The following is a 26,638-nucleotide window of genomic DNA, read 5'->3' on the forward strand; positions in this document are numbered from 1 at the left end:
TAATATATTTAAATTCTTCCATTCAAAGCAATTCAAAGTTACACTGAATCAAAAGTAATAGCCTCCTAAAGCAGATAGTTCTCATTCTCTACTCTTTGCCAGTTTTGAAAGATAATAGGCTGATATGTCAATACAGCTACAAATCCCTTAATTATGAGCATATCAAACTACAAGGAAGTTGTAGTGGGGAAGTTTTTATTTATAAAGTCACAATACAAATATTTACTCTCCAAAGATTCTCAGTACTTGTGGGGGGAAAAGTAACTTTGTATATAAAATAACATCTTTAGAAAAATATTAATAGGACGTCCCACACTAGGGCTTCATTTATAAAGTCCACCTGATGGCTCAGAATAGTACGTTACATTTGAATAACACATTTTAAAGTATTTCAAATGTTATACTACTTGATCCTCAAAACAACTCTATGAGATCATCAAGTAAAGTCAAAGAAAAACAAGAAACTTCAACAGAGTAGCAACACAATCTTGACTATGAAGTCATTTCACTTAGAGAAAATAGAAAGTTTCTTAGTTTAGTGTGTGTTAAAATGAACAAGTTAAGGAAAATATTTGGATTTTAAATGTCTGGAAATCTTTTTTTAATTCATTTTTTTTAAGTTGACATATAACACTGTATTAGTTTTAGGTGTAAAAAGTTTGGAAATCTTTAAAGATGGTGACATGGATCTCTAGGTTCTATCAAAAAGAAATAGGCTAGTGAATGGGTAAAAAAATAAAATCTTTGACAATTCTGCTTTGGGCTAAGACATTGCAATAGGGACCAACTTTACTCTCAAGCCTTAAATAACTAAAAAATTGGACAATTTATGTGGGGGAAAAAAAGTTTTCAGGGATTGGACAATAGGCAGCATAGGACTAAGTAATCCCCTAAAGAAGGGAAACAAACAAGCTGAAAACCCTACAACTGCACCAGCTTACTGTCTGGATGTAGTTTCCATGCCACAGCATAGGAAAGTAGAACCTGAACAGAGCCTGCTGGTCTGAATGAGTAGAGGAAACAGAGATAAGAGGAAGGCCAAAGAATCTAGAATATGGAAGTAGAGTGCCAAAGAAGAGAGAACTGCTGAGTTTTAGATTTTTTTTTTTTGAAGATTTTATTTATTTATTTGACAGAGAGAGAGACAGCCAGTGAGGGAGAGAACACAAGCAGGGGGAGTGGGAGAGGAAGATGCAGGCTCCCAGAAGAGCATGGAGCCCGATATGGGGCTCAATCCCAGAACCCTGGGATCATGCCCTGAGCCGAAGGCAGACGTTAACGACTGAGCCACCCAGGCGCCCCTGAGTTTTGGAGATTAGCAATAACTTTTTGGCCGAGTATTAATCTGCATATATGTGAGAAGATATTACCCACGGACAAGGAGAGAATTACCAGAAAATTGTAGGTAGAACAATTCCGTAGCTCACTGAGAATTGAGGATGATTTGTGATCCCATTAGCCAGAGGAGAAAGATCTCATAATACATGGGGCATCCAGTAGACTCATCTGAAGAATGCTGCCTTAGTAGTAGAGCTAAATTAGCATAAAAGCTGCTCTGAGGTCATCATTAAAAAGCTTTAAAAAGCAAGCTTCAAAAGGACCCAACTGATTCCAAGTAATTCAACTGCATCAGAACCAAATCCAACACTATTTAAAGGAGCTCTAGGAGACTATAAAGCACCAAGGAAATTGTGAAGAGGGGGAGCTCAGGAAAGTATATGGTGTTGGGAAAATTGGACAGCCACATGCAGAAGAAAGAAACTAGACCATTTTCTTATATCATACACAAAAATAGACTAAAAATGGATGAAAGACCTAAATGTGAGACAGGAATCCATCAAAATCCTAGAGAAGAACACAGGCAGCAACCTCTTCGACCTTGGCCACAGCAACTTCTTGCTAGACATATTTCAAAAGGCAAGGGAAACAAAGGCAAAAATGAACTACTGGGACTTTACCAAGATAAAAAGCTTTTGCAAAGCAAAGGAAACAGTCAACAAAACCAAAAGACAACCGACAGAATGGGAGACGATATTTGCAAATGACATACCAGATAAAAGGCTAGTATCCAAAATCTATAAAGAACTTATCAAACTCAACATCCAAGAACAAATAATCCAATCAATAAACGGGCAGAAGACATGAACAGACACTTCTCCAAAGAAGACATCCAAATGGCCAAGAGACGCATGAAAAAGCACTTAACATCACTTAGCATCAGGGAAATACAAATCAAAACCATAATGAGATACCACCTCATGCCAGTCAGAATGGCTAAAATTAGCAACTCAGGAAACAACAAATGTTGGTAAGGATGCAGAGAAAGGGGAACCCTCTTACACTGTTGGTGGTAATGCAAGCTGGTGCAGCCACTCTGGAAAACAGTATGGAGGTTCCTCAAAAAGTTGAAGATAGAACTACTGTACAACCCAGCAACTGAAGTACTAGGTATTTACCCCAAAGACACAAATGTAGTGATCTGAAGGGGCTTGTGCACCCCAATGTTTATAGCAGCAATTCTATAATAGCCAAACTATGGAAAGAGCCCAGATGTCAACTGGCAAATGAATGGATAAAGAAGATCTGATATATATATATATATGGGAATACCACTCAGCCATCAAAAGGAATGAGAGCTTACCATTTGCAACAACGTGGATGGAACTATAGGGTATTGCGCTGAGCGAAATAAGTTAATCAGAGAAAGACAATTATCATATGATCTCACTCATACGTGGAATTTAAGAAACAAAATAGAGGATTGTTGGGGAAGGGAGGAAAAAATAAAACAAGACAAAATCAGAGAGGGAGACAAACCATAAGAGACTCTTAACCATAGGAAACCAACTGAAGGTTGCTGGAGGTAAGGGAGGTAGGTGCATGGGGTAACTGGGTGATGGACATTACGGAGGGCCCATGATGTAATGAGCACCAGGTGTTACATAAGACTGATGAATCACTGAACTCTACCTCTGAAGCTAATAATGTGCTATATGTCAATTAATTGAATTTAAATTTAAAAATAACATTGAAAAAATGAATAAAACACTGCAATTAAAATAGAGATTATTAAAATAAATACAAAAATATCACCCAACTCAATGTGGTTTACAAAAACTTCAAATATGTGATATAGGAAGGTTAAAAGTAAAAGGATGGAAAATATATACCATGTAAGCACTAATCAAAAGAAAACTGGGTTATATTAGAATCAGAACAGGTCAGCTTCTGAGAAAAGAAAATTACCAATGATTACATACATACTACATAATGATAAAAGAGTCAATTCACAAAGAAGAGAAAACTATCCTGGGGCACCTTGGTGGCACAATCAGTTAAGCATCCAACTCTTGGTTTCAGCTCAGGTCATGATCTCAGGGTTACAGGACTAAGCCCTGCATGGGGCTCTATGCTCAGTGTGGAGTCTGCTTGAGTTTCTCTCTCCTCCTCCTTCTGCTCCTCCCCCCAACATGTTCTTTCTCTCTCTCTCTCTCAAATAAATTAATAAATCTTAAAAAGAAGAAGATACAGCTAACCTAAATGTGAGTTCACCTAGGAACAGAGCTTCAAAATGCATGAAACAAAACCTGACAAAACTGAAAGGAGAAACAGACAAATCCACAATTATATTTGGAGACAATATTCCTTTCTCCAGAATAGAACTAGTAAAAATTAGCAAAGATACAGAAGAAATGAATAACATAAATTATTAGAATCAGGCATGGGAGTGGGTAAGTGATTATTAGCACTATCTATGTAAGAAAAGAAAAATTAATGAAAAAACTTCTAAACCAAAGTCAAAATTAGAATTCAAAATAAACTTTGAAACTTTCAGGTAATGACAGCAAATTGAATAGCCTTCAAAAACCCCATTAAAACTAAAAGAATTATTAAAACATCATAAATCCATAGTAATAAAAAGAACAGGTAAAGAAACAACTGCAATTAAATTTTGGAAGCTGGGATGTTGATGAACTCAGTAGACCTGAAAAGGCTGAATCATAAAGCATAATGGGTAAAGACAAGAAGCAACCCAGTTCATAACACAAAACCTCCAAATGCTCATAAGTTAGTAGCATTTAGATACTTCTAAAAGTGAGGGTAAGAGTGAAGCTAAAAATAAAGAATTGGTTAAAAGTCATTTAAGTAGTTGTTTGATATCTAGATTCCCTTCACACAGCCAGATGGTGATTTTCTCCCACTCCAGCAGGAGACTGACAATTTATCAGAGAGGGTTAAACACAGGGTCTCTGGAATTATGGAAAAGTACACACAACAGAGGGTAGGAGTATTGTACGGAAAAATAGCAGGGGGGAGTTATACTGAATAACAGGAACTCCAGTCTTTTGTCTCATTTAATACCTGGAACTTTAGTAAGCAAGGCTATACTTCCAGGAAGGATATGCGAAATTTCTTTGAACACCCCGATCATCAAAAGGAAAAATATCCTTAAGATAGTGATACCCGTGGTTTTCTATGCAAAGAACCCAGCCTGATTACCCTATAACAGGGTTTCTCAACCTCAGCAATACTAGCATTTGGAGATGGGTAATTCTTCATTGAGGGGGGCTGTAGGATATTTAGAAGCACCCCTGGCCTCTAATCACCTGATGACAGTAACACAGATTGTGATAACCAGAAATGTCTCCAGATGCTGCCACATGTTCCTGGGGGAGGGAGGAAGGAGGGGAAAAAAAAGCCCCAAATCACCTCTGGTTAAGAACCACTATCCTACAGCTCATAGTCAGCTAGTTCCACCCTCAGTCTCAGAGCTTCCAAACAACTTTAGCTCACCATTCTAAAATCTGAGAAGAGAGAAATTATTGGAAATTCTAGAACTACAAGTGAAAAACTGAATAGAAGCATTGGAAGATAAATTTAAGGCAATCTCCCAGAAAGCACAACAAAGAGACAAGAGAAAATGTTAAAAAAAAGGGGGGGGGAATCAATCCAGAATGTCAACTATCCAAATAATAAGAGTTCCACAGAGAACAGAAAACTAGAGGAAAGAAATTGTTAACAAATTGTTTTAATTTCCCAGAATCAGAGGACACCGTATCCAACACAATCACAGCAAAGAAACTTATTTCAAGGTGAAATAAGTGAAATTTCACAACACTAGATACAACGAAAATATCCTATAAGCCTGCAAAAACAAAAATCAGTTTCATACAAAGAGTCAGGAATCAGAAAATTTTGGACATCAACAGCAATACTGAAAATTAGAAAATTCAGAAAATTATTTACAATCTAGAATTCTATACCCAGCCAAACTATCAATCAAATGTGAAGACAAATTCTGATACAGGAGAACTGAAAGTCTCCAGAATGTTAATGAAGAAAGATCCCAGGATGACAGCTGCACACAAGATGTAGAAGGAAACAAATCCAGACTGAAGAACATCAGAATACTCTAAGGAATATTTCTTCAAGAAGACAAAACTAATAGGATACCTGGTGCATGTAAACTTATGGAGAGGATATTTAGACAGTTGGCAGAATTCAGGGTTCAATCAGTAAAAAATATACGTTTTTAAAAAATCAAGCAAATAGGAGTGCCTGGGTGACTCAGTCAGTTAAATGTTTGTTGGACTCTTGATTTCGGCTCATGTCATGATCTCAGGGTCATGAGATCAAGCCCCACGTTGGGCTCCATGCTGGGTGTACAGCCTGCTTAGGATTCTCTCTCTCTCTCTCTCTCTCCCTCTGCCCCTCCCCCTCATCTCCCTCTCAAAATAAATAAGTAAATAAATAAATATTTAAAATCAAGCAAATAAATAAATAAGACAGTTATTAATTCAAAGAGGGAAGAATTGGCAGAGAAAAAGAAAGTAACCATAAGATACTTACTATATAGCTCAGTTATAAATAGTGTTTACATGAACATATTACCGTAAATACTGAATTAAAACTTAATCAAATTACCATGTAACTATATTGGGAGTATGGATAGGTATGGGAAGAGTAAGTGGATGTGGTGGGACAGGGAAGATAAAACAGAGCTAAATCCTTATTTTTCATATTAGGAAGTTTACTATGTCTACCCCAAATTTTAAAAATCAACAAGCAAGAACACAAACATGTTATTTATAGTCATGATAAGTTAAGTAATCATCTAAAACATTTAAAATGTTTGCCACTGGAGAAGCTGAGGAAAGGATCAGGCAAGAGGCTGCTTTATTTGCAGTAAGTTTATTAGAACTGTCTAATTCTTAAAATTATACACATAGATAATCTTGATCAAAGGATATTTGGATAAATTAGAGATAGAACAAGGAATGACATGATGTGCAACTGGAAGAGATAAAAAAACATACTTAATAAAGAAAAACTGAACTAAATCATGAATGAAAGTGAAGAATATACTAAAAATGTTTAACTGTCAATGCAGGATGTCAGAATGACCCACAATTTGCAAATTAAATATCTTTTTCCAGTGTTACTATTTTAAGTTTACTTTGTGTTGTAAAATATTAAGGGAAAGATAAAAGTAGAAAATTATGAGATAGTTATATAACCTATTTTAATTAGGTATATTTAGAGTATTAAACTTTTATCTCCCTAATTTAAGAGTTAGAGCAGTGGTTTCAGAGAAGGCTTTTAAAACTCATATGATAAAAACCTATAAATTGGGTTTAATTTAAAGATTATTTATTTATTTTTAAAGATTTATTTTTTTGACAGAGAGAGAGAGAGTGCACGTGAACACACAAGCAGGGGGAGTGGCAGGCAGAGGGAGAGGGAGAAGCAGGCTCCCCCCTAAGCAGGAAGCCTAATGCAGGGCTCAATTCCAGGACCCTGAGATCATGACCTGAGTTGAAGGCAGATGCTTAACCGATTAAGCCACCCAGGGGCTCCTAAAGACAATTTATGTATAAGCAAACTTGTTATAGCAACAAGAGCTCACTTACAAAAATCCTCACACTGGTGCTGTAGTTCATCCAAAGTAAATATAATATCTCTAATATCCACCCTGTGGTTACCTGTAATAGAAAGGATAAGTTCAAATACTGTATTTCTTTTTTGAACACAAATATTACTTCCATCCTATTCTAATATGAAAACAACACAGAGATGAGTGGAAGGAAGAGTGGAGGGCCAGCTATTATAGGTTTTGAATAATATCTGGAATTGTGAATTAATAACCCAGTATACACTGAAACATAAGACTAAGACCATTATTTTCTCTTCTCCTTAATAAAAGAGTTTCTTATCAAAAGAAATTGGTCACATTTTAAGCCCCAAAGCTAGGTAATCGGGATAATATTTTAATAAACAGTTTTTTTTAGAGTTTACCATAGGTAGAATTTCAAGTTTTAACTCTTATCTTCCTCACCAAATCATGAGCTCTTCTAGAGCAGAGAATGTGTCATTTGTTTCCCCAATGCCCAGCAAAGTATCTACTTCCTAGCACTTAAAAATTATTTTTGAATGAATAAAATATACTGAAGGCTGTAAAGAATAATGCAATGTCTACATTGTGAATAGCAGAAAACCATTTACTTAGCACTTTATTTGTGCCCAGCACTCTAATTATAACTTCCTACCATTCTTGCCCTTGCCTCTGTCTAAGACCATTTTCCTTCTTGGGCACTGCATGACAGAGGATGGGTTCAGAGGCAGTAACCTTAAATAATGTCATTCCAATTGTGCACAGAGATGGAAAATGCTTTTCCCAATAGTTCTTGCCTCCAAATGTTTGACTTTGCTTGACACCAAGGTGAAAAAGACCAGGAGTTGACTTATCTACCTATAAAAATACTAGGTTTATCCTTCAGTCTACGCATAAGAAATCAACTACTCAATTATATGCATAAGCGAAGACCCCCGAAAAAAAGATGCAAGCTTTTAATGTGCCTTCTGAGTCAAAGAAGAATTACACACAATATGATTTTGGTGTTGGGTAAGTTTGGTTCATTCTGATTCTTGAAAATTGGTAAGCTATATCAGATGCAGGCCTTTAAATTACTGCAAAGCAAGGTAAGTATTTGACCCAATCAAAGAAGTGCTAGACCAGTTGATGCTAAGTTGTCTTCTGATTAGGAACTGCTTCTTATATTCTGGCTTTTTTTTTTTTTTCAATTTCCTTGGTATTTAACCTCATTCACTTTTTTTTTTTAAAGATTTTATTTATTTATTTGACAGAGACAGCCAGTGAGACAGGGAACACAGGCAGTGGGAGTGGGAGAGGAAGAAGCAGGCTGCCAGTGGAGGAGCCTGACGTGGGGCTCGATCCCAGGACGCCGGGATCACGCCTTGAGCCAAAGGCAGACGCTTAACGACTGAGCCACCCAGGCGCCCCACTTTTTTTTTTTTTTAAGATTTATTTCTTTTTAGTGGGGGTGGGCCAGAGGGAGAGAGAGTCCTGAGCAGACTCCACACTGAGTGCAGAGCCCAACTCGGGCCTCGATCTTACCACCCGGAGATCACCACCTGAGCCAAAACTAAGAATTGGTTGCCCAACCAACTGCACCATCCAGGCGCCCTAACCCCCAGGTGCTTTTATTTTTATTTTTTTAATAATAATTTTTATTATATTATGTTAGTCACCATACAGTACATCCCTAGTTTTTGATGTAAAGTTCCATGATTCATTACTTGCGTATAACACCCAGTGCACCATGCAATACATGCCCTCCTTAGTATCCATCACCAGCCTATCTCATTCCCCCACACTCCTCCCCTCTGAAGCCCTCAGTTTGTTTCCCAGAGTCCACAGTCTCTCATGCTTCATTCCCCCTTCTGATTACCCCCCCTTTCTTTATCCCTTTCTTCCCCTACCGATCTTCCTAGTTCTTGTGTTCCATAGATGAGAGAAATCATATGGTAATTGTCTTTCTCTGCTTGACTTATTTCGCTTAGCATTATCTCCTCCAGTCCTGTCTTGATTATGGTTCTAACACTCCCCCCTTAGACTCCCCAGGGAACTTCTGGCACTTATTGTAGATTGAGTCCATGTCCTAAGTTCTCATATCACAGCTTAGGCTTCAGTCCTCAAACTCTTGAATTCAATCAATGAAAAGTATTCTGTTGGACCATACATAAATTAAACCAATGGAGAAGGCCATATTGTTTATATCAGCTCTCCACTTAAAAAACTCCCTTCACTGGAAAGAGGTCCAACATTGACCAGTGAGAATGCAGTAGCCAACTATTTATAGATTCACTAGCTCTTGCTCAAAATTTATTCCTTGCTATACAATAACAGATACCTATCACAAGCCTCCCAAACAAATATTATCTATTTAAATAGTCCCTGGGAGCCAAATAAGCATTACAGAATCTGAAATCACTATTTTGGCCCCTATCTGGCTTATCAAAACCTTATGAATAATTCCTGGTTGAGACTGAGGCAATCAGTATAGTTACAGGCACCATTTATTTCACAGGGGAAGTTCAAAACAGCCTCCCACTCTTATATATGTACTTCTGGAGGAAATTCAACCAGGAAAATATAAATACCTAGTGTGAAAAAATTATCCTAATCATCAAGGTCATATTCAGGGCAACACTACTTTGAAGGTGTTAAGTGACTATTAATACTACATTTCCATAATCTTCACAATAGCTCTGCAATATCAAAACCTCCTCTATCAAAGAGAGCCCAGAAATGGACCCTCAGCTCTTTGGGCAACTAATATTTGATAAAGCAGGAAAAAACATCCGGTGGGAAAAAGACAGTCTCTTCAATAAATGGTGCTGGGAAAATTGGACAGCTACATGCAAAAGAATGAAACTTGACCACTATCTCACACCATACACAAAGATAAACTCCAAATGGATGAAAGACCTCGATGTGAGACAGGAATCCATCAAAATTCTAGAGGAGAACATAGGCAGCAACCTCTACGACATCAGCCAAAGCAACCTTTTTCATGACACATCCCCAAAGGCAAGAGAAACAAAAGATAAAATGAATTTATGGGACTTCATCAAGATTAAAAGTTTCTGCACATCCAAGGAAACAGTCAGAAAAACTAAGAGGCAGCCCACGGAATGGGAGAATATATTTGCAAATGACACTACAGATAAAGGACTGGTATCCAAGATCTACAAAGAACTTCTCAAACTCAATACACGAGAAACAAATAAACAAATCAAAAAGTGGGCAGAAGATATGAACAGACACTTTTCCAATGAAGACATACAAATGGCTAACAGACACATGAAAAAATGTTCAAAATCATTAGCCATCAAGGAAATTCAAATCAAAACCACACTGAGATACCACCTTACGCCAGTTAGAATGGCAAAAATAGACAAGGCAAGAAACAACAATTGTTGGAGAGGATGTGGAGAAAGGGGATCCCTCCTACATTGTTGGTGGGAATGCAAGTTGGTACAGCCACTCTGGAAAACCGTGTGGAGGTCCCTTAAAAAGTTAAAAATTGAGCTACCCTATGATCCAGCCATTGCACTACTGGGTGTTTACCCCAAAGATACAGACGTAGTGAAGAGAAGGGCCATATGCACCCCAATGTTCATAGCAGCAATGTCCACAATAGCTAAATCGTGGAAGGAGCCGAGATGCCCTGCAACAGATGACTGGATTAAGAAGTTGTGGTCCATATATACAATGGAATATTACTCAGCAATCAGAAAGAATGAGTTCTCAACATTTGCTACAACATGGACGGCACTGGAGGAGATAATGCTTAGTGAAATAAGTCAAGCAGAGAAAGACAACTATCATATGATTTCTCTCATCTATGGAACATAAGAACTAGAATGATCAGTAGGGGAAGAAAGGGATAAAGAAAGGGGGGGTAATCAGAAGGGGGAATGAAACATGAGAGACTATGGACTATGAGAAACAAACTGAGGGCTACAGAGGGGAGGGTGGTGGGGGAATGGGATAGACCGGTGATGGGTAGTAAGGAGGGCACATATTGCATGGTGCACTGGGTGTTATACACAACTAATGAATCATCGAGCCTTACATCGAAAACCGGGGATGTACTGTATGGTGACTAACATAATATAATAAAAAATCATTATTAATAATAATAAAAAAAAAAACTCCTCTATCAAAAATTATGCTAGTCATTACTTTTCACCCAGTTCAATTATCAGATTACTAATCATGAGAGAAAAAACTACCGCACCAATATCCTATTTCAGAAACCAAACTACCTGACACTCCCAGACAGTCCTCAAGCTATTTCCCATATTTCTCTTGCCATATCTTAATGAAGCAAATGCTTGTTGGACTTCCTTGCAAATTCCAATGGCATAATTCTTTCCTCTTCAATTGTGAATACTCATAAAGATGAACGTATTCTCCACGTATCATTATTACTCAAAAAAACCAAACCAAATTCAAAAACAAGATGTTAAAACAGTACCTATAACAGGGTGCTATGCCTTCTACTAGTTATAATCACCCCTTATTTCAAAATTCTGTTATAGAAGAATCCACATCTCCTACCTAGGTAACCCAAGACTTCTGGCATTCTGGGGTTTTCCTTTCCTTTAATATTTAAGTAAAACAGTTCAGACCCCAGACCATACACTACATGAACATAAATCAATACTCCCTCCAAAATTTGAGGATTCCTGAGTGTTTTATACTCTTGCAATTGATTTTTTGTTTTTTCTATTCCCCTGAACTCTCAGTCTCACTCACATTATCACATTCTATAGGTGCTGTAATCTCTCCACCTCAAGCCTACCTAACATAGAACCTATAGACCTTTCTCCTTTAAATGCACCCACCAACACTACTAACACAAGGCTATTGTATATAACCAACTTTTATTAGATAACTTGCACTTAATGGGAGTACAGGAGTTCTTTATAGTGCAACAAGCAACTACATACTATTGTCCTATAGCTACTCTCTACTGATTGCAGGACCCCCAATCTACCCTTAGTTTCCCTCAATCCTCTTCCTCCAGCTGCCAATTAGCCACTGTTGTATTCTAAGTTCCTGTTGTTTTCTTATATAGAGTACTTTACCTTATCGTTTTGTTCAAACTAGGTGTCTCTCAATAGGCTTTAACTTCCATAATCAAACAAACCTATTAAAACGATTTTCCTAGTCAAAAGACAAGGACCTTCCCTATGAGGAATTTTACCTTAGGCACAACTAGCTTATCAAAATTACAAAGTGAAGAAATCTTGTTCTCCCTGGTTGGAGGAGATGGGAGTAAAAGGTGAGACTTACTAACTCATTTATATTTATTTGTTGAGCAGTTAATATGCACCATAAGCACGGTACTAGTAGGTACTGAGGATACAATATTGAGCAAAAGTAGACATGATATCTGCTTTCCTGGTGCTTAGTCTTATTTGAGATACAGATCTTAATAAAAAAATAAGAAATAAAAATTGCAACTGTGGTTAGTGCTGCGAGAGTGTATAATATGAGAATTTGACCTAGTGAGAGAAGTCATGGAAACATTCCTATAGAGTTGAATTTAAATCTAAAGTATAACCAAGAATTAACTACGAGGAGCGGAATGTTCCAGGGAAAGAAAAGAACATATGCAAAAGCTATGGCAGGAGGAGGGACGGTATACAACTGAAACTCTGTGAAGGCACAGAAAGCAAAGCAGAACGTGATCTGCAATAAAGCTGGAGACCTACGATAAAGGCCACATTAAAGTGTTCTTCATCCCAAGAAGTATTTTTAGATTTTATGCAAGGAGGTAACATGATGAGATGTGTGTTTTGAAAAGATTATTCTGGCTATAGTGTAAAGGGGGAAAGACCAGATATGGGTGGACTTGTTAGGATGAACACTGGTGGTCCTAAAGAAAGATTATGGTAACTTGGACTAAGGTAGTAATGTTGGAAAATAGAAAGACTTAAGAAATATCTAGGAGTTTAAAATAATATCAATTCATAATGATTGCATGAGGAGAACAAAGAAAACAGAGTTGTCAAGGATAATTCCGAGGTTTCTGCTTCACGTTTCTTGAGACTGTTCTAGGTGCCAAACACAGTAATACACATTTATATTTAATTCTTACAACAATCCTACAAAATTAGCATAATTTTTCAGTTTAGCTCCCCAAATAAAGTAGAAGTCCTGGAAGTCAGGACCAGAATTCCCTAGGTAAAAAAAAAAAAAGAAGAAGGAGGTGCTGCAGTGATCTCATGTATGCTTTCTGTTGCTTCTGCTAAAGCATGCCCTAAAGACTATTTAATAATATGACTTGAGATTAATCTTTAAAATCCCTATTTTATGGACATCTTCATGCCTTGGAACATCCCTCTACTTAGGTCTACCAACCCAGAACCCATCATAAATGACTACTTAGTAAAATCCATGCAGCATGGGGTGCCTGGGTGGCTCAGTGAGTTAAGCAACCAACTCTCGATTTTGACTCAGGTCATGATTTCAGGGTTGTGAGACTGAGCTCCACATCAGGCTCTGAGCTGGGTGTGGAGTCTGCTTAAGAGTCTCTGCTTCTCCCACTCCTCTCCCTCTCAAAAAAAAAAATCCATGCAGCCTGGTTCTTTTCTTTTTATATAATAATTTTTTATTATGTTATGTTAGTCACCATACAGTACATCCCTGGTTTTTGATGTAAAGTTCGATGATTCATTAGTTGCGTATAACACCCAGCATGCAGCCTGGTTCTATCTTCACGCCATATTTCAGCAACTAAAGGCCTACTAAAAAGCCACCACTAACAAATGACAAAAACTAGTGGAACCCCATTAAAGAGGATGTCATGTCTGATTATTTTCCTGCCATATTTACACAAACTATCCCCTCAGTCTAAAATATCTTTCTCATTCTTCACTACCACCTTCAACCAACTAACCCCTACTGATCCTTCAAGATTTAGCTCAGATATCACATCCTCTGATAATCTTTCCCTGGTGTTTCCAGGATATATTTGCAGCCTATCTATATTCTATAGTAGTATTTGCTACACATTATAATTCTCATTTTACTTGACTCCTTCTATGCTAAAATGTGAGCTTCTTTGGAAAAAGAAGTGTGTTCTATTCATCTGTGTATCACCTAGCACAGTTCTAAGCACAGTAGATATTAAATGACTAAATGAATGGATAATCAATGAATCAATCATTTATCAGCCCATTATTATCAGACACCCCCTGGTGACATGTAAACATGTAATACAAAATATCTGCTAAATATATTTATAATGTTTAAAAGAAATCTACATTTTGCAGAATAACTGAAAAACATAAGAAGATTGTGTAATCAAAGCTATCTAAAAGAATTAAAAATTCAAAAAATTTAGGTCTCCTAACCTGTGAAGTAAATGCCCTTGACACTACAGAAACCATCTCTACACAGACAAGAAATGACTATTGGAAAAGAGAGGTAAGTTTGAAGAGAAAATAAAACTATTTTTCTCTTAGATTTTTACCAAACATACCAAAATATAACAATTTTAGAAATACCCATTTAATTTTCCTAGACTATCTCTTACCATACACACCAGTAGGCAGTGACGATGGCAAAGTGCACTGGGTGTTATACGCAACTAATGAATCATCGAACTTTACATCAAAAACCAGGGATGTACTGTATGGTGACTAACATAATATAATAAAAAATTATTATATTAAAAAAAAGAAAACTAATATCCAAGAAAGATATATATATATATATATATATATATATTCAAATAACTCACTGTCTATACTAGCATGTTTTATCACTTCCTGAAAAGTTTCAGGGATTACAGGGATATCCATGCTATCCAAAACAGCAGCCAGTTCATCAGTTGCAACTCGACCACTTTTTATCCTACAGAAAATCTTCAAGGCATTCTGGAATGCTGCAAAAATACAATAAACAAAGAAATTATTTTACCATAAGAACCGATAGCTTTTTTTGGAAGAGCTGATTTTGTGTCAATAACCTACCAGGGGAAAATAACATAGGCATAGGGTTTTCTAAAAATTTACCTGCAAGTACGCATTTGCTCAATTCTGACCACATTCTTAGTATAAAATATAATTTTTGCTATCATCACTACCGATACGATATTAGCAATAATAGCTGGTATTTACTGAATGCTATTTATATGCTGAGCATTGTGTTAAAAGCTATGGGCATTGTGCTAAAAGGTATAGGTTCTCTCATTACACTATATTCACCTCTTAGTTAAAACTTTTAACTAAAATAGTTTCTTACCAGTGGTATAATCTATAATAGCAAGGCAGCTTAAATCAAAATTTGAGAGCATCATTAATTGCTTAAAAATGTAATTTAGAAAAAAACAGTATAAAAGAGAGAAGAATGGAGTAGATGCAAAATTACTCTTTAGATTCTTTATCATATTACAAAGAGTTTAGCAATGGTTTAACCACTATTAAAAGGTCTTCTATTTCTCCATAGAAACTTCATTTTCTTATGCTAACAGTCCTTAGTATCAAAAATGAATTGGAAAGAACCCAGTTAGAAGAAAATATTCATATTAATGAGAGAATCTTCCCTAAACAAATATCTTCCTTAAAATCTAAACAGATTGATATCCGGTCCTAATGCTGAATTTAAGTGCTCCTCAGACCGCTGCATCCCTTAATTTAATTTGATAAGGAAACACAATTCCCATAATCAATTCAGAGAGCAAATCACTTTATAGTCAGACCACACTTTCTTGGAATTCAGGATATAGCAAGCAAAATGATCCGCAAGGTTTTAGATTTGCACAGACAGGGAGGAAGAACTGGGCATTATTCATTCATTCAACTAGTAGTTATTGATCAAGTGAGCAAAAGTGGCTGAGGAAGGACCTCTGAGAATCCTCTCCTCCATAAAAGCAATAAGAACACTGGCAAAAATTGTCAGAATCAACTGTTTTCAAAACTCTGGATATAAATCAAAGGCTTACAGCAATCCAAAGAGTGTTTTTTCAAGAAAAGTGGCTGAATCTCAGTAACAGTGAACTTTGTGGCATTTTAACTTGCCATATTCCCATTTCATCATCCCAGCTTCCCAGGAACCTTGAAAACTGAGAGCCAACAATCATGATGAAAAACAGCAGCCTGACAGCCAAATGGAGAAGAATGAGGTTAGAACTTCTTCAAAGCCCCAGTCCCTAAGAACTGTCATTATCAGACCTGTTTGGTGGTTCCATCAAAGACTCTATTTGCAAAACTGTCCTTATCTGACCTGACTCAAAGCTTGCCCAGTGCAGAGTCTTTTCCCTGGGAGTACTCATCAACAACAACCAGAGGCAATTAGTTAACATTATGACTGCCTGAAGTGGTGGGTAACAGTTGGAGCAAGCACTGGGTGTTATATGTAAGTGATGAATCACTAAATTCCACTCCTGAAACCAATATTACACTACATGTTAACTAGAATTTAAATAAAATTTGAAACAAACAACAACAAAAAATCCTGAAGCTTTGCTCTTCAATGCCATTGCTGCTCTTCCAATAACATACTAATTTTAAAAAGTCAAATAAACCCACAACTGTACAAAGAATAAAGATAAAAGCAACATAAATTTCCCATCCAGGGGCGCCTGGGTGGCTCAGTCATTAAGGCTGGTTCAGGTGGTAGGGCGTTCGACGTTTGATCTCTGGGTTGTAAGTTTGAGCCCCACATTGGATGTAGAGGTTACTTAAAATCTTAAAAAAATATTTCTCGGGTGCCTGGGTGGCACAGTGGTTAAGCGTCTGCCTTCAGCTCAGGGCGTGATCCCGGCGTTATGGGATCGAGCCCCACATCAGGCTCTTCTGGGAGCCTGCTTCTTCCTCTCCCACTCCCCCTGCTTGTGTTCCCTCTCTTGCTGGCTGTCTCTCTCTCTCTGTCAAATAAATAAATAAAATCTTAAAAAAAAAAATTCCCATCCAGGGTGTGCAAAAATTGATGCATTTTGATTAATATTCTACTCGGATACCCTTCTATGTCTCTTTATGCATATCAATGATGGTGAATATTTCACCCAAATAAAATAGTACATGTAGTCTACTATCTTTCCACTCAAAAATATGTCATGATCCTATTTCCAAGTCAATAAAAACAGTTGGAGCAAACAATAGGATAGCAAACAAGCTTAAAAGGAAAATATGGGAGATGTCCATTGAGGCCTTTGAAAAGTTCGAACATATTCCTGAGCATCCAGATGGCCACACCCTTGGATCGGGCCATACCCAGGAAAACCTGAGCAGGTCCTGAATTCTCACCTCTGGCGTATCTTGAGGATACACATAAGAAGGAAGTGAAGGCTAAGGAAAAGTTGAAAACTATCTGTCTGAGTGTTGAAGGCATGCCCCAATGCATATACATTCAGATCCCTCTGGTTCTCTTCAACCTAATAACTGACAACTAATTTTGCCTTACAAAGGCATCATAAAGATACAGGCATGCATATAAATAGTAAATACAATACAAAAATAAATCTATATAAAATACAAAAAAATAAGAAAAGCTATATTCATTGTGAAATTGTTTATAATACTAAGATAATTAGAGCCAATTAAATATTCAATAATAAAGGATTATATAAATAAATTATAGTATATCTACATTTTTCAGATACCATGTGGCTATTAAAAAGTAATAGGCTATAGAAGTTAATCAAAATGCCAAGTAGGAAGTAAAGAATAACAAAAGAAAACCAAGCCAAGCATTATATCTATATTGTTAATTGCTGCATATGGTAGGCATTTAATAACATTTATTACATTAATGAATACATTAACATTAAAATTTTTCTTGCCTTTTGCCTGCTTATCCAGGTATATGAAGACTATCACATTCATATATTTTTGATTCTAAGAAAATACAGTGAGGTTGACTTCAAAAATATATAATATCAAGGATTGATTATAGGAACTTGATCTTGCCTAATGGAAAAACCAAGGAACTGGCTTTTCCAACCAGTTCCTTAGTTTTTGTTTTGTTTTGTTTTAAACCAAGGAACAATTAAAATTAGGTCATGAACACTAGAGATCTCAGACTTTTGGAAGCACTGTTTCCATCACTAACATGAATAGTTCTTCCAATCACTTTCTTTGCCATTTATTGAGATCCATCAGTACCTGAAATTTTTTGGGAGAAATATAAGCAGTGAAGAGAGTACTGTTAACATATTGAAGAAAACAGATGTGAGACTTCAAAGGGAAAAAAAGGAAAAACACATGAACAAAGGTATAGAAATAAGAATGAAATTGGTATGTATAGAGATTTTTGATTAACTGGAGCACGGGGTTCTTGCCTGGAAAAGATTCTACAGAGAAAGGAGGAATGGCAAGCAAAATTATGAGAAGGAGAGGACACCAAGCATAAGAGTTTGGACTACATTCATTTGATCAGAAGAAGAACATCTAAATTTTTGAGCAGGAGAATGACATGACAAAAATCACATTAAGAAAATTAATCTAGCAGTTGTGCGCATCCAATGGAGATTAGAGAAAGAAAATTAGGATACCATGGAGGTGATCCACATTTTTTAGTGCCTTTTATGAAATAACTCATGTCTAATTTTTCTCAACCTGGACTACTGGGGGGAAAAGTACTTAAAAGATTCTGGAAAAAATGTAAATTGATATAACCACCCCACCTTAAAATCAGTTACAATCAAAATTATTCCCTTCTATAAATTTGAAGAATCATTTTTTTTACCTGGATCTTGAGAGACCAAATAACAAACATTATTCACAGCCTTAAGGAAATCTGAAAAGTCCAGCATTCCATTAACTATAATAATGGTTCAAAAACAGAAGGAAAAAAACTGCATTAGCAAACTCACTAAAAACATGAGATAAAAACGCAAACTAAAAATGTGAATAGAATCAACTGATATTAGAATACCATAGTCTATACACAAGAGTAGTCAACATTAACATTAAATATAGACTGTAAAAAGAAAATTTATCAGAAAAATTTGCATATTGTAATTATACAGTAATTAGTGTTCAGCAATAATAATGATACAGACTAGAATTAAAGTTACTGGGGCGCCTGGGTGGCACAGCGGTCAAGCGTCTGCCTTCGGCTCAGGGCGTGATCCCGGCGTTATGGGATCAAGCCCCACATCAGGCTCCTCCGCTATGAGCCTGCTTCTTCCTCTCCCACTCCCCCTGCTTGTGTTCCCTCTCTCGCTGGCTGTCTCTATCTCTGTTGAATAAATAAATAAAATCTTAAAAAAAAAAATTAAAGATACTGCAGTGCTCTTTGCTCAAAGCTCTAATTTTTATATTTGTAAAACAATCATGCAACATGCCAATTTTACATACATAATGGCATTACCTTGAAAGATTAAGACTGATTTCATTGTGTTCTAGAAAAGCCCTTTATACCAGTGGTTTTGGGGGAGATTGTGTATCTAATTGAGATTCTAATGAAAGCTTCGCCTCATATTGTTCCATCTCCCTCTCTCCTCTCCTCCTCCCCCCCCCATTACATACACATACATACAAAATGCATTAAAACAAATGCACAAAATATTGCACAATATTAAACCAATCCTTATGCCCTCCCCAAATCATCTCATTTCTCAAGCAAAAAGTAATGCCTATTCTGGGGCACCTGGGTGGGTCAGTCGTTAATAAGCATCTGCCTTTGGCTCAGGGCATGATCCCAGAGTCCTGGGATCAAGTCCCGCATAGGGCTCCCTGCTCTGCTGGGAGCCTGCTTCTTCCTCTCCCACTCCCCCTGCCTGTGTTCCTTCTCTCGCTGGCTGTCTCTCTCTCTGTCAAATAAATAAATAAAATCTTAAAAAAAAAAAAAAGTAATGCCTATTCCTTAAAAGAAGGAAAAAAATAAATCTAAATTGTATAAATGAAAATTTCAGTAAGAAATTTTTTATTGGCTTGAATGAGAAGTTGAAATTATGACTTTTTTTGCATGATAATGCATAGGTCATATGACGTCTAATAGCAATTAGAGCTGAAAATCCAGATTTACAAAGTGTGACAAAACACAGAATCAGGGTTCTTAAATCCCATTTTCTAGACAAGCATAGCTCTGTTTCAAGGAACATCTGAATTTTTCAAGATTCTTCAAGTTAAATAACTATGAAGTCATTTCCCTCCCCATTCAGCAAATGAGGCCAACTTTGAAAGGGTTTATCTATTTTGGAAGAGAATTATTATAAATGCACAATTCAATTTAATGTCATTTGAACAAAGTAACCTATAAAAGAACATTTCAGTTCCTCCAGTGGTCTGCAGGCTTCTACCGTCAGAGAAATTGACAAGGCTTAGTTGTTCTCATTTCTAAACCACAGAAACACTTTCTCTAATATTGGAAAGTTTGTCAAGTTGTCTGCCTCAAAACTTCTTTTTCAGTATAATAACTTAAGAGTTGTTTCTCCTTCAAAAAACAATGAAACATCTGCACAAATTTCAATCAACTACTTTGACTTGTTTTCTGACTTCTATGTTACACAGGGTTAAACAAAAACTTTTTAGATAAAACATCAAAAGCACAATCCAAAAAAGAAATACTTCTTCAGAAGTTTCATACTTTTTGAAAGTCATTCTTCAAAAAATGAAAAAACAAGCCATACACTAGAAGAAAATATTTACTAATTACATACCCAGTAAAGGACTCATGTTCAGATTATATATTTCAAAATGCAATAATAAGAACACAAACACATTTTTAATAGGCAGAAGATAAACAGCAAATAAGCACATGAAAGTATGTTCAAAATCATTTGATCATTCAGGAAATGCAAGTTAAAACCACAATGAGATAATACCATACATTAGAGTGACCACAATTTTTAAAGGCTCACCAATTCCAAGATATTCAAGATAATCACACTACTGGGTATTTACCCAAAAATAGGGCTACATTTTTTCAATGTAAAAATTAATGAACAAAAATTTAAACTAACATATGTCACCTAAAATTGGTTGAATGGCCACTAATCACAAAGCAGCAGAAAGAGAAAATAAGAAAACAATCCCATTTATAACTGCACCAAAAATAATAAAATACCAAGAATAAACTTAACCAAGGAGGTAAAAGACCTGTATTCTGAAAACAATAAAACACTGGTTGAAGAATTTGAAGACAACACAAACAAATGGAAAGACATTCCATGCTCATGGATTAGAAGAACAAATATTGTTAAAATGTCCATAATATCCAAAACAATCTACAGATTTAATTCAATCCTTATCAAAATATTAACAGAATTTTTCATAGAACTAGAAAAAACAGTCCTTAACTTTGTATGGAACCACAAATGACTCCAAATAGCCAAATCGATCTTGAAAAAGAAAAACAAAATGTGAGGTATCATAATTTCAGATTTCAAGTTATATTACAAAGCTGTAGTAATCAAAACAGCATGGTACTGGCACAAAAACAGACACACATATATGGAACAGAATAGAAAACCCAGAAATAAACACACAATTATATGGTCAGTTAATCTTCAACAAAGGAGACAAGAATATGCAATAGGAAAAAGTCTCTTCAACAAATGGTGTTGGAACTGGACAGCAACATGCAAAAGAATGAAACTGGACCACTTTCTTACACCATACACAAAAATAAACTCAAAATGGGTTAAGAACTTAAATGTGAGACCTGAAACCATAAAAATCCTAGCAAAGAGCACAGGCAATAATTTCTCTGACATCAGCATAGCAAAATCTTTCTAGATATGTTTCCTCAGGGAAGGGAAACAAAAGCAAAAAATAAACTATTGGGACTACATCAAAATAAAAAGATGGCTGGCACAGTGAAGGAAAGAATCAACAAAACTAAAAATATGACATACTGAATGGGAGAAGATATTTGCAAATGATATATCCAATAAAGGTCTAGTATCCAAAATATATAAAGAACTTATACAACTCAACACCAGAAAAACAAAAAATCCAATTTAAAAATGGGCAGAAGTCATGAACAGACATTTCTCCAAAGAAGACATACAGATGGCCAACAGACACATGAAAAGATGTTCAACATCACTCATCATCAGGGAAATACAAATCGAAACCACAATGAGATATCATCTCACACCTACCAGAATGGCTAAATTCAAAAACACAAGAAACAAACAGCACTGTCAATGTTGTGGAGATAAAGGAAACTTCATGCAATATTGTTGGGAATGCAAACTGGTGCGGCCACTGCGGAGAACAGTATGAAGTTTCCTCAAAAAGTTAAAAAAAGAACTACCATATGATCCAGTAATCACACTACTGGGTATTTACCCAAAGCATATGAAAACATTAGTGCAAAGGCATATATACATCCCTATGTTTACTGCAGCATTATTTACAATAGCCAAATTACGGAAGCAGCGCAAGTGTCCATCAACAGATGAATGGACGAAGATGTGGTATATATATACAATGGAATATTATTCAGCCATACAAAGAATGAAATCTTGCCATTTACAACAACATGGATGAAGCTAGAGAGTATAATGCTAAGTGAAATAAGCCAGTCAGAGAAACACAAATATCATATGATTTCCCTCATATGTGGAATTTAAGAAACAAAACAAATGAACAAAGGGGGGTAGAAAATGACAAACCAAGAAACAGATCCTTAACTAAAGAGAATAAACTGGTGGTTACCAGAGGGAAGGTGGATGGGGGATGGGTGAAACAGGTGAAGGGTATTAAGAGTACACTTATGTTGATGAGCACTGATTAATATATGGAATTGTTGAATCCCTATATTGTACACCTGAAATCAATATAACACCATATGTTAGCAACACTGGAATTTAAAAAAATAAAAACAAATATGATAAAATAAAATAGGTTGGAGTAGACTTTCATCTTTCTATCCTTCAGTTTCCCCAATGGTAAATTCAGGTAACTGGAAGAAACTACATCTAACGTCTTGAATACCTAAAGCTCTATAGCTTTATTGCTTTGAATTTCTAATAACAATATTACCTAAAAACCTTAAAAATTTTACATTCTTTGAAGTAGCAATTTCAATTTTAGCTATCTTTTATCTGATGGGAGAGAAAACACTGCTTGTAACTGTAAATATATAAGAAATAATTTATATTTATATAGATTATTTGTTATATAGGTTATTTTTCAAAACAATTTGTTTTTGTTTTTTGATCTGCCCCACAGAATAACTCACAGCCATTTAAAAAGGCAGTGTGGATCTACACTTATTTACATGGAAAGTTGACTAACATAAAATGTTAACAGTAAAGGGTAACAATAAAATGCATATGAGTCCATGTGTATTTTTTTAAATTATGTGTTCATGCATGTGTATATACCACACTTACACACACACACACACACACACACACACTCACATGCTTAGAAAAATCCTAGAAAAATATATGTAAAAATACCAAAGTTCGGCTTTATGTAGTGGGATTATACACCAGTTTTATTTTCTTCTTTACGTTCTCCTGCGCTTCCAGAGAATCGAGTTATTTCCACTTTGAATAATTATTTTAATATAAATCTCAAAAAAAACATCAAGAAAATCAACATATGGATAAATTACCATGTCAGAAAAACCAGAGCTGCCAAGAAAGTTAACATATGGATAAACATGTCAAAAAATAGAGCTGCTTCTTAACCTTGCTAAAAGCTTGACTTATATTTATTTTATTTTTATGCCCTCTGAAAGCTGTCTACAGTAGACACTCAAAAAATGTTGGGATGACTTGAATAGATGGACAGATGGATACATACATACGATGGCAACTATTACAACTTGTCAATTCAATACTATTAGATTGCTTAGTAACATTCTATTGGTGGTCTGTACTGCTCCTAGGATTTTCCATCTACAAATCTTTATAATAATAAATCCACATCTTATATTTGAGCAGCTTGATGCTTTCAATCTTAGCGTATTACTTTGCATTTATGTGTACTGAATTTATTTTATTTCTGACCATCCCTTCAATATATCTAGATCATTTTTATTCTAAACTTGTCTCTCCTCCTTAACAAACTTGGAATGGTCTGTAAATGTAATCAGTTCTCTATTATCTACTTCTTTGATTAAAGTATTGGACACTGACTACAAAGGAATAATTACTTTTCTAGGTGATTTTAAATGAAATTATTAGGATTCTGATTTGCATTTTCTTGGCTACTGATGATGGAACATATTTTTATATGATTATTGGCTATACATATTTTCTTTTACGTGAAATACTTGCCCATGTGTCTTACACATTTTTCTATTCGATTGTTACTGATTTGTATGAGTTCTTCACACATTCTGTGAACTAATCCTTTGCCAGTTCTGTGAATTGCAAATATTTCCAAGTTTGTAACTTGTCTTCTTACTTTAAAGGTGTCTTTTGATAAATAAAAGTTCTTAATTTTAATATGGTTAAACATATTAATCTGTTCTTTTATACTCAAAAACTTTTGCCTTAAGAAATTTTCCCTATCCCATCCCTATACCACGCAATTAGCAAAAATTAAAAGTCTAAAAATACCAAATATTGATGAAAGTATGTCATAAGCCAATCCAGTAATTAACAATCCAATTATGTACCTGAGGCCCAATTTTTAATATTATCATAAATGTGCAAAAAAAGTTTTTATAACATATTATAAAGCTTAGCTTTCCTATGATTTGCAATTAATCTGACCAACATATAACTTATCTCTATGTTTGTAGACCTTAAACTACATTGAAAACATAAAACTTACCATCAATATCAATAGTCTTTAGTGCCTTTTGCATTTCTGAATCACTTATAAAAATCTTCAAGGTGTGATGGATTGTTGGCAGATCATTCACATAAATCTTACCACTTTGAATTTTGCTGAAAATTTTACAGGCCTTCTGAAGTGCTAAACACACACACCAAAACAGTTAATTAATTCAAATGAATAATTATCCTTATCCCTGTTATACCCTCTCTCAAGGAAAACAACAATAATCACTAAAAGAAGAAAGAGGGGGGCGCCTGGGTGGCACAGCGGTTAAGCGTCTGCCTTCGGCTCAGGGCGTGATCCTGGCGATCTGGGATCGAGCCCCACATCAGGCTCCTCCGCTGTGAGCCTGCTTCTTCCTCTCCCACTCCCCCTGCTTGTGTTCCCTCTCTCGCTGGCTGTCTCTATCTCTGTCAAATAAATAAAATCTTTAAAAAAAATAAAAAAATAAAAAAAAATAGAAGAAAGAGGAGCAAATCTCTGTGTTCTAATCCTTTGCTTTAAAATGGATCTTGTGACTTATTTAGGTCTGTCTAGGGTGAATGGCCTCTAAGTCTACAAGCTTCCTAAAGAACTCTCAGAAACTGTGAGGAAGTCATGCAAAATTCACATAGAAAAGCCTTCCACAACTTTACCTGGGAACGTTAAATCCTTCTTCCATGCTCCCATATCACTTGGTATGTATCTCAGCCAAAGCTCTTTGTATTGTGACTGTTTGCATGTTAATATGCCTCACTAAACTGTCAACTTTTGGGGGGCAAGATTTTTCATTCTTCAAGTGCCAGTGTCTAATTCAGGACAGATCCTCAAAAAATGTCTGCTGAACTGAATTTAGTTCAGTAGATATAACAAATAATTTTCAGAAAAAGAGGTGCTAGATGACAGGGTTAAATATCAGAGAAAGGTTAAAATAATAATGACTTTAATAATAGGAGTTTTAATAGAGTATTGGAGATGGAAACCAGGTTTCAGTGAAATGGGAAGTAAATAAACAATTAAGGGAAACAACTCTTTGAAGAAGCTTCTTTGAAAAACAGAGTATAAAATTGACATAGTCCTGGGGCACCTGGGTGGCTCAGTTGGTTAAGCGTCCAACTCTTGGTTTCCGCTCAGGTCATGATCTCAGGGTTGTGAGATACAGCCTTGCATGGGCTCCATGCCCAGCAGGGAGTCTGCTTGAGATTCTCTCTCCCTCTTCCTTTGCCCCTCCCCCTGTTCACACTCTCTCTCTCTCTCTCTCTCTCGCTCTCAAATAAATAAATGTATCTTTAAAAAATAATTGACATAGTCCCTGAGGAAGTAGAAGAAAACTGAGTGGAAGAAAATCAAGAGTGAAGGGATTAGTCACATGAAAAGGCATTTTCTCCAATGAAGGGAAGGCCATGGATGTTGTTTACAATCCTAAGAGTTCTCCTCACAAGAAAAATGTTTTCCTTTTTTTCTGTATCTATATGAGATGATGGATATTAACTAAACTTATTGCGGTAATCATTTCACAATGTATGTAAGTCAGGTCATTATGCTGCACACCTTAAATGTATACCGTGCTACATCTTAATTATATTCCAATAAAACTGGGGGATAAAAGATGCCTAATATAGGGGTGCCTGGCTGGCTTAGTTTCTAGTGCATGCAACTCTTGATCTTGAGATTGTGAGTTTGAGCTCCATATTGGGCATAGAGATTACTTTTTAAAAAATGCCTAATATGATGACTGGAATTGAGGTAAAAGGAAAAATAGCCAAATGACTCCATAAATAGAGAGGAGAGGCCCAGGATATGGGAGAACTCAGTGTCAAGAAGTGAAGTGTACTATGATTCTTAACATTAAAATACCAAGAACTAAATCCCAGTAAAATCAGTGACTCCAGTGCTAATATATTCATTGGATTAATATCCAGACTTTTTCCCAAAAAACTCTGAACTAGAATAAGCACATATGTTATATTTTGCCTATCTCATCAATACGATAGAAGATATTCATGAATACTTAGTTTAGTTTACTTATGCCTTGCTCACAGGCTACATACAGCTAATATCATATGCCATTAGGAGTAAAGAAAGA

General features: G+C 35.9%; 1 protein-coding gene across 1 annotated transcript in view; it reads right to left on the bottom strand.

Annotated features, from left to right (window-relative positions):
• EFCAB13 (EF-hand calcium binding domain 13) overlaps positions 1–26,638 on the bottom strand; it is a 174,298-nt gene that overhangs the window by 126,714 nt on the left and 20,946 nt on the right. Inside the window, exons 7-10 of the mRNA XM_044389151.3 lie at positions 24,568–24,711; positions 18,569–18,643; positions 14,622–14,765; positions 6,912–6,983 (exon numbers count right to left, since the gene is read on the bottom strand). Of these exons, the coding sequence (XP_044245086.2) occupies positions 6,912–6,983; positions 14,622–14,765; positions 18,569–18,643; positions 24,568–24,711 (435 nt within the window). The remainder of the gene's footprint in view (positions 1–6,911; positions 6,984–14,621; positions 14,766–18,568; positions 18,644–24,567; positions 24,712–26,638) is intronic.

This window comes from Ursus arctos, unplaced genomic scaffold (genome assembly GCF_023065955.2).
Source record: "Ursus arctos isolate Adak ecotype North America unplaced genomic scaffold, UrsArc2.0 scaffold_24, whole genome shotgun sequence".
NCBI classification, from domain to species: Eukaryota; Metazoa; Chordata; class Mammalia; order Carnivora; family Ursidae; genus Ursus; species Ursus arctos.